Raw genomic sequence first — 9,430 nt, forward strand, 5'->3', positions numbered from 1 at the left:
CATCAGCAATCTCTCAATCCAATCACGGGGGCGCGGTAGAAGTGGATCAGCCTCCATTATTCCTTTTCCCAAATTTGTTTTTTTAGCAAAGCATGGTTAAAGTCCAAGCTCCTTGAAGGCTATATTTTTTAAAAACCAATCGTGTCAATAAAAAAAACAGTTAATAGTTTAACAACTATTTGCAGTATGATTATAAATTCTAAATGACCCCAAAATAAAGTTATTTTTTTGTTTTATTTTAGCATATGATGATATATTGAACAGGTTGAATCACAACCCGGGACAATGTCCTGTGCTGTATGTACAGGAAAGTCAGTATTGATCTGTCCTCTACGTGTGCGGCCAGACAGAGAGCCTGGTCAATTTGCAGTGGGTGTTGGGACCCTTTTAGAGGCCCTAAGTGTTTGTGTTTATTGGCCATTAGTATCAGAGATCTAAATATGCTAATTTGCTCCCAGACAATTATCACCAATTAGCTGAGACGGTAGGTCTTACTCTCTCAGGGCATGTACTGTCCTTCTTCGCTCCATCTTCATTTTAGTTTCCACCCCTGCACCCCTCCACCAGCAGCCCCTATCCAAACCCGACAGCCTCCCTCCCCTGACAGTGGCCAGCCAGTGTGGGACAGGACATGCTGTTACTTCAGTGAGGGGGGGAGGGAGGGAGGTTGGGGGTTGCTGCTGGTAATTAATTAGAAGGAGCCGCGGCCCGGGATGGCTGTGAGAGGCCGACCTCGCTGGGATTATTGGGGCTTTTTGACCTAAATAGCCAGTGCAGTGCGTGGGTCGGGGACAGTGGGGGTGACTGGTCTCCACCGCAGACATAGACCACGGCCAATTATCTATTGATTGGTGCTTTACTGTGGCTGTGTCTCTTCACAGCTCTGCCACAAACAACTCATAGGCCACGTCACCTTCCATCATCAGGCCTCCTGAGTCACACACGCGTACATGCACAGTTCATTAGAAGGTTGATGGGACAACAGTTTTGGACAAGCACAATGATTGTTTTACACTAATGATGCTTCATAATGGAGTCACCTGTCAAGCTCAGCCGCGCCAGCGCTTTGGATTGTTTGTTTAACTCATTTCATTGCAGCCCCTTATTAAATCCACATTTACAAATTTCCATTCTGAATGCTGTCACTTAAACTACTAAGTCTGGAGTACTTTGTTTTGGTGTGTTGCAGAGAGTGAAGGCAGGCATCCTGAAGGCTTTCAATAATCCCACAGAGAAGACGGCAGATGACGAGACCAGACGTCAAGTCAAAGGTAGGAGCCGGACTCGCATCAAGGGCAACACTCCCATCTTGTGGCGGTCATAAGAAAAACACCACCCTTTCATTTTCCCTTGAAGGAGTGTGTCGATTAGTTGGCATATATATATATATATACATATATATATATATATATATATATATATATATGTGTGTATATGTGGCACAGACACATGGGCACTTCTCATTGTTGTAAACTAAGTTAAATAAAATGTTAAATGTTGTCAACACTGGTACAGTGTTTAATGTTGTTTTGATACTTTATATGTTATATTGTTGCTCAAACCGTGGTGTGAAAGTGGTGTTTGGCAAGGGTTGCCTCTCACTTTAGCCTTTGATGTGTCCATTGTAGCATTGTTCTCTGACATTACATTTTGGCTTGCAATGGTAAATGCGAACCACCGTGCCTTCAGAATAACAATCTCTTTCGTAAAGATGATGATCTCACGTGTTTAATATAATTAAGTTACAACAAAGTCAAAACAAGCGGAAAACACATAATGCATCAGGAAAGTGGACATGAATACAGTGGTTTTCAGCATGTTTTAAATGGAGAAACCCCGAAAGAAACATTATCATAACTGAAGACTGATCCTCGTGGAACAGAAGTCGCGCATCTGGCCAGTGGTATTCAGTGATGGACAGTTGCACTTTGGAGAGAGACTTCCCACGATAAAAAAGTAGCATTTTTATTGTTGCCAATTCCATTTTCTTCTCTAAATTGGCGATGCTTCGAAACCCCGTCGATGATGTCACGATTAGTCGATTTATGATCCCATCAGCAACAAATTCAATAGCGGATTGTGTTCTTCTAAGCACAGTGCTTAGGTCTGAATCATTAATGTTATTTTTTTGTGGATACGTCATTTTTAGAGCGTCAAACGTGAAGAAACAAAAACTACAAATCCCGGGAGGAATTTAAAATCTAAAACAGAAATGTTAACTGTTATGCTTTATTTCATGTATTGTTTGTTGAATGAAGTATATTTTTTAGAACTATAAACCACTGTTTCATGTAGACTCAAAGAGTACAGAGCACACATATCACATCAAATCCCAAACAAATCGCAATAATTGTTCCATATTAACAGTTAATCCCTGTCTTTTTCTGGCCAGCCTATGGAAAGGAAGGTGTGAAGATGAACTTCGTTGATCGCATCTTTGTGGGCGAGCTGACCAACACCATTATGTGTGAAGAATGTGAGCATGTAAGTGTGGGTGGATCTTTTTGGGGAAATTTGGAGATGTTTGAATCACAATAATCTGAGCTCAGAAAGTTGGGAAATATACATCATTTATTTTACTTCATTTTAATAAATAATGCTATGTACAACTAAAGTTTGGGGTGGGTGGGTGGGGGTGATCATATCACGATTATCTATCTCACTATCTATCCATCCATCCATCCATCCATCCAGATATGACTAGCCATGGTTTATATTTATTTCCAGCCTATTTGCACAGTGAGCACAGTGTCTTCAGACTGTGGGCATGGCAACATGTCAATGACTGACAGGCCTCACAGTCGCTCAGCGCATCTCTGTTGATGTGAAAACTCAGCAAGCTGTTCCGATTTGTGTTTTATCACACAGCCTGAGTGTGTTGATTGACATTAATGTAAACCCTCTATTTTATTTTCATGATGCATACATCCATACCTTCAACCTAATGAGGCCTTAAATCTGAATCTGAAGTCTAAAAAATCACCTCCACTCACATGTGAATTAAAAAATTTCTCCAGGGGCCTCTGGTAATTTCACTTTTCTGCAATGTAGTACCAGTCTTAGTAGACATTTAAAAGAAATTTAATTTTGAAAATCACTTAAAATAAGCTGAAGTCAATGGGCAGTTAAGTTGATTTTGACAAATCATTCCATGCCGTGTAGTTAAGTAATTCAATGAAAAAACACGATCATGAAAGCTCCCTGTTATTTCACTTCAATTCAGATCACAGTATTGTGGTTGATAGATATTTTTTACCTTAAAATGCCATGGTTTTTATGGTATGAAACAGATAACTAAACATGCTCATGCACATGCAACTCAGAGTGGTTGACATTTATTCAAAAATATAGCAACTCAAACAGGAAGACAGAAACAAGTGGAAAGTTTATCCTTGATGTTTGAAGATACCAGGTGTATGTGCAACTCGTAACCTGAATTCTTATGTCAGCCTCTTTATAGTAACACATTTGAAGGTGTGACAAGAAATGTCATAGCTTCCTTTACTAAATATGTCATTGCAAGGTTTTGGGTTACTAGGTTTTGAGTCTGTCGCAAGAAGTGACATGGATGGATGTAGAGCGCAGATGCATTCATATCTATTTGTCCCCCAGATCTCGACAGTGAAGGAGGCCTTCATTGACATCTCCCTACCCATAATTGAGGAGAGGGTGAGTCTGCTTTTAGGATTTTTAGAATATATTCTGTTGAGATTTTAGTCTGGTGATCATTTAAAATCTTTGCCTCCAGATATCTAAACCATCCAATCCTGGCCGGCAAGGGAAGGGCAGCCGAGAACAGGAAGGCCACCTGCCCCACAGTGAACAGCTTCTTTCTGCCTCCCACTCAGCCAACAGATACAACAGGAAGCTGAGTACACAGGTTGACAACCTAACCAAATACATGTATTTAGTATGAGTGAAGTTTTGCTTTTTCTCTCCTATAGTCCAAACATGAATGTCTAGTATGACAACACTCCTGATTGGACATGAACTTAGCCGACTGGAAATGCATCTAAAGTGAATTATGACGTTAATTTAAAATATATAAATTCAAGAATAAAATATTTTGAATAAAAAAGACTGAAAAATGCTGATAATGTATCTAAATAATTTGTCTGTGAAATTATTCTGACTAATCTGAGAAAACTGAAAATCAAATAACATTCTTTTTGTGTTTCCTAATATTTTACTTCAGAACATATAACAAAATACGACTGGTTGTACCCGAATTGTGCACCAATAGAAGAATATTTTTGTTCACTGCAGAAACAACCAGGTAGAAGGTCATCCAGCTCGATGGAAGAGAAGGGGGCCATCTGTGGAGCTGAGCGACCAGAAGATGAAAATGTGGCCGGAGGATCTCGGACTTCTGTGTCCAAAATGGCTGCTGTTGGAAGCCTGTCAGATGGTAGTGAAAGAGACTCTGGTCCTCAGGACAGCAGCAATGATGCAGACAGTGAGGCCTCCGAGAGCGAGTGGACCCCACGTGCATCTTCCAGCCTGGCCCACCATCAATCGTCATCCACTCAAGTGGGCTCTCCCACATCTACCTCCTCCTCGTCATCCTTCTCCCGGCAAGGTGGCGCCATGAACCATCTAGTTTCCGCGGTGTCTAAAGTGAGCATCGGGCTCAGTTCGGGAGACTGCTCTTCTTCGTCTCAGTGTTCTCCCGACGATCCCAGGGACTCTCGAGATAATCTCCACCATCAACACTACCAGGGGGCTTTCCAGGCACTGTCCCACAGTTACACACCCAGTTCTAAGGAGTGCTCCATTCAGTCGTGCCTGCACCAGTTCACATCTGTGGAGCTGCTGATGGGCAATAACAAGCTGCTGTGTGAGAGCTGCACCGAACGCCGCCAGAAACAGCTGCGGAAGAGCAGCTCCGCAGGTGAGACTGGGGGATGATTGGAAGTTACTACAGTAGAGATAAAATAGGAAGTACCCCATATTACAGCATTCATGCTACATGTTTAACTCCAGAGGGTTAACTCTAGTGTTGTTGCAGATAAGAAGGGTGAAAAGATTTACACCAGCGCCAGAAAGCAGATGTTGATCTCCTCACTACCACCTGTCATCACTTTACATTTGAAACGATTCCACCAGGTTGGCCACCCAAGTTTATTATTTAATCTTCATAACTGATTTGGTGGTTCTGATCAGGTGGTTGTCTTTCCCAATCTTTCCTTCTGATTTTCTTAGGCAGGAATGAATCTTCGAAAGGTGAACCGCCATGTTGACTTCCCTTTGGTGCTGGATCTGGCGCCCTTCTGTTCAGCGTCCTGCAAGGTAAACTATTCCTTCCATGTGAAAAATATTTGATCGTTTTTTTGTTTGCATTTCCAAATATCTGAGAGGCATTGGAATGTTTCCAGAACCTGGCTGCTGGTGAGCGTGTCCTCTATAGTCTGTATGGGATTGTGGAGCACAGTGGGTCAATGCGGGGCGGCCACTATACTGCTTATGTCAAAGTCCGCACACCACAGAGGAAACCGGAGCAGCATCACAAGAAACTGTCAGGTTGGAGTTCAGTTGTCACTCAATTTCCTGTCTCTTTCCAGCCTCCGGCCAGCTGCCTTCAAATGTTTGAAATGAGGTGTTCAACTTCCCTGGCGACAAGTGTTCAAAAATCAAGCGCAGAGGCGTGAAAGAGTGGGTCACTCTCACTAAATCAGGGAGAAACATTCAGTGGCTGAAGTGCAGCAGCAAGCCCCATTAAACTGGCTGAGCAGCTGCATCCAAGCATCACCAGGTCCAACACAAAACATAGATGCAATGATGGACAGCATGGCAGAGACAGGGTTGTGCGAACATGGCTAAAGTGTCACTTGTTTTTTGTCATTGTTATAATCACAATTGTATGTTTGGAAATATATCTGCTTTCAACAATTAGACATTTATAATGAATTACCTTAAGATTTAGGATTTACCTAAAACGGAATAGGTATGTTATTTCAGAGTGGAGCTCAATAGAAACAATTGCAGGTCATAGTCAAGGATACAGTTCTAATGTCCCTCTACTTTTTCCCTCCAACATTTGATCACAGTAGCCTGTGAATCTGCAAGCTTAAACGTGGCTTGTAATGTGTAGCTACAGTATCACAGGTGGTTTGATAATCTCATGAACCAACATTTATGTTCATCAAGTCTCAGCCACTGCCTTAGAAACTGCAGCCGTCCAGTACACTGGCATCCACCACTCGTCAACAGGCTGGGGGCGGGTCACACATCAATGATGAAGTATAAAGCCCTGTAAATACATAAATCACAGACAATCTGTTTCATTCCATCATCATCACAATTGACATTGCATTACTTGTGCTGCCCTAAGTGGAGATGTTCGCCAACTACTACTACTCAAAGTTTCAAAAAGTATGTACAATTTAAGTCTCCAATTTTATAAGGCATTGACACAATTTTGTATGTAAGTAGATATAAAAATATGAACAACTACTAATGTTAATTTTAAGACAACTATCAACGCGCCTTTTTTTAGTTTGCAAAACTTTATTCAGCTCAAAGAAGAAGAGTTAAATTCTGATATCTCTGTGGTCCTTCTTGTCCTAGACAGCGTTACGGTTACACAAGCAGCTGTCTGTTAGAGTTAAATGTTAATGTCTTGTCTTGCCTGGAAGTGATCTTATCACTTAATATTATTATTTCAGGAGCCAGAGACCCCAGCAGCTCCTCGGACCAGTGGGTCTACATCAGCGACACCACGGTCCAGACAGTTCCAGAGTCGAGGGTGCTCAACTCTCAGGCATACCTGCTGTTCTACGAGGAAATGCTTTAACGTCTTGGCGGTGCTATGATGACTTCCTTATCAGGCTGCAGCTTTTGAGGCGTCACCAGATGAGCTTTTTTATATATATAAAAGGAAGGCCTTTTGGTCATTTACGTATGAAATGTGACAAGTCCGTATCCAGTGTATAAAAGATGAACATTAAAGAATCAGACATTTTCACTGCAGTGCTGACACACAGCGAGAGTTACTACAGCTGCTGTTCTATGTTTATCAATCTCTGATTCTGTCAGAGTGAAAGTGCATGCAGTGGGATAGCTAGGACTTATTGCATGTTAGCTGGTGTTCAGCACTGAGATTCTGATGTCAAGTGTGGGTGTGTGAATGTAATGCATACATTTGTGTGTGACCGGGGAATGTATTCCATAATGTGAGAGGACTGGCTCTTAGTCAGGGTAGAACTGATGATCAGCATTACGTATCTTCATGAAGAAAAGGGCTCGAGAACTTCACTCTGGTTTCATCGTTCTTTTAGGAAAGGCTTTGCATGAGACCGTAGACTCAAGAGGATTTAGTGGTCAGGGCAAGGAGGTTGCTGGTTTGAACCTACCCTGGTCTACATTTGTTATTCAGCGCCTCGTGTCAAGGCACCCAACTGTCCGCTCATAGTCATAAAACATGCATTCAGGTGACTCTAAATTGTGTATAACAGTCCATGTGCGTATGAATGGTGGTCAGCTTCCATGTGTCCAGGGTGTGTCCAGCTTGGACAGTAAAGCGGTCAACCAGTCTGAGTTGCCTTCTGTAAGGCAAAACGCAACTTCAGCACAATCTGTTTTTATATTCTCAGCAGAGTGTAATCAAGTATTTTACTGTGTATTACATTGTTGCCAAGTATTCTGGCAAAAATCATGTTTATGTGTTCCCGTCAAGGTATCGCTGAATGTGCTGGAGGTTCGCTCATCAAATGACCTTGTTTGCCTTCGAACTCATCATCTGCCGTCATCTGCATGGGATTATCAGTTTTGAATGTATCGCCAGTTTTGGATGATTGTGGTATTCGATAGAAAACTATTTTGGAAAATAATGTTTATTGCTGAGTCGGTGCAAGCAAAAGTGTTAAAAAGACTGCTGTTTTAAAAACGGACAAATTCAGTGCCTATGCTTCTTGTTTTCAGAATCAAGTGTGAAGATGTGCAGCAGACTAGCTTGGTGTGCCGGGAGCAGAAATAATGAGCGCGTGCTTGACGCATGCAGGTATTTTGCGAAAGACTTTTATTTTCTGTGAAATGTTTAAGATAAGGAAGCGTTTTAATAAGCCTGTAACTTCAGTTTCAGAATTAAACTTAATTTATGACCAGAGTTTGACCTTGATTCTTGTTTTTGTGGCCTGGAACAAGACAGGGTTTTGTTTCAGAGTTGGTGTCATCCTGTTTTCTTTTTAAGCGAGACGTTGCGGACAGACACTGCGGACTGTCGCTGCGCGTCCCGTGGCGTCGCACTCAACCTGTCTTTCAACCGTGATGCGCCGTGACGGGTGTAAAGCAGCACTGTTCCAGAACATGTCGCAAGCTGGTGAAGAGGAGGTGGGTGTGGAATCAGGAAAAGGGCAACGTCCAAAACCATCGGCTTGCGCGCCCTCTTCTTACCACAAGCTGTGACATCCGAGTCAGAACGCCGGAACGTTAAAACCGGTTGTCAGGCCGCCACCAACACGCCAGCAAATCTTTTCTGAAATGTACTTCTCTATTTTTAACGCGAGAAGCGGGGTGGCGTTTGGCTCGGGGACATGCAGCTGTACCATTCGACGTGATTTAATCTCATTTAATGAAAGGCGTCCTGCTCTTAATAGGTTGGTGTGAGGATGCTCATCACTGTCTACCAGCAGCGGAGGTTAAATTGTGCTGCTGTCAACGTCGCTGTCACTGTGTCGCCCACACCCTGCATGAGCACAACAAACAGTTTTATGTGTGAGACCCAGCACAGTCGGGGCATGCAGGCCTCAGGCTGCTGTCACGCAGCAACACTGCAATAACACTGGCGAAGCACTTTTGTCGGAACACCTGCACAGAATGACCCTTGACTGCATTGAATAATATTAAAAATAAGAAGATGCTGAATCAGGCTAAAACGCCACACTTGCTATGTTTCCTTGGCATTTTCTCTCTCCTTTTTTTATTAATTGGATTTTACAAATTGTAATATTGCTGACATTTAAATAGAGAGGTGGGCAATGCTTTAAAAGCCAATAGTTAACTCTCTGACTCAATCACAATAAAAAAAAAAAAAAATACTGTTAACACTACATTGAAACATGCCTGTGTGCTGATCAACCCGTAGAGTATGTCATATGTCAACTAGTTGACTATTTGACCAACAAAATAGTTGCTGCCCTAATGTCATGTTGAGGGCTGATACGGTCATGTCAGGGCTAGATTGGGCTCGCAGCTTTGAATGTGACATGGCTGCACTTCGACCCTGACAGATTCCCTTGGCGCTGCTGCCAGCTCTGGTTGAAGAATTCCCTGAAGATGTGATAGCTCTCAGTTGTCCTGGGACTGATGTGATCCCAAGCTGAAAACCCACCAAAAGAAAGCAAATGGGTTGCATTGCCTCTCTGACGGACTACTGAGGCCCTAAATCCACTGTAATTCCTGAGAGGGACATTTTGATCCCCTTCAGAAATGA

The 9,430-nt window shown here is 42.5% G+C and overlaps 1 protein-coding gene across 3 annotated transcripts in view; it reads left to right on the plus strand.

Moving 5' to 3' along the window:
- usp45 (ubiquitin specific peptidase 45) overlaps positions 1-8,573 on the plus strand; it is a 33,383-nt gene extending 24,810 nt beyond the window's left edge. For 2 of the 3 annotated variants that reach the window (XM_053880181.1, XM_053880182.1), the window contains exons 10-18: positions 1,190-1,271; positions 2,393-2,484; positions 3,613-3,669; positions 3,749-3,880; positions 4,267-4,891; positions 5,009-5,106; positions 5,203-5,289; positions 5,376-5,520; positions 6,666-8,094. In XM_053880181.1, the coding sequence (XP_053736156.1) occupies positions 1,190-1,271; positions 2,393-2,484; positions 3,613-3,669; positions 3,749-3,880; positions 4,267-4,891; positions 5,009-5,106; positions 5,203-5,289; positions 5,376-5,520; positions 6,666-6,793 (1,446 nt within the window). In that variant the 3' untranslated portion in view covers positions 6,794-8,094. Of the gene's footprint in view, positions 1-1,189; positions 1,272-2,392; positions 2,485-3,612; positions 3,670-3,748; positions 3,881-4,266; positions 4,892-5,008; positions 5,107-5,202; positions 5,290-5,375; positions 5,521-6,665; positions 8,095-8,188 lie in introns of those variants that run through there. The other variant, XR_008416184.1, reaches the window with a different exon arrangement.
- The last annotated feature ends 857 nt before the right edge of the window (positions 8,574-9,430 follow it).

The sequence above is a fragment of the Synchiropus splendidus genome, chromosome 12 (assembly GCF_027744825.2).
Source record: "Synchiropus splendidus isolate RoL2022-P1 chromosome 12, RoL_Sspl_1.0, whole genome shotgun sequence".
Classification (NCBI taxonomy): Eukaryota; Metazoa; Chordata; class Actinopteri; order Syngnathiformes; family Callionymidae; genus Synchiropus; species Synchiropus splendidus.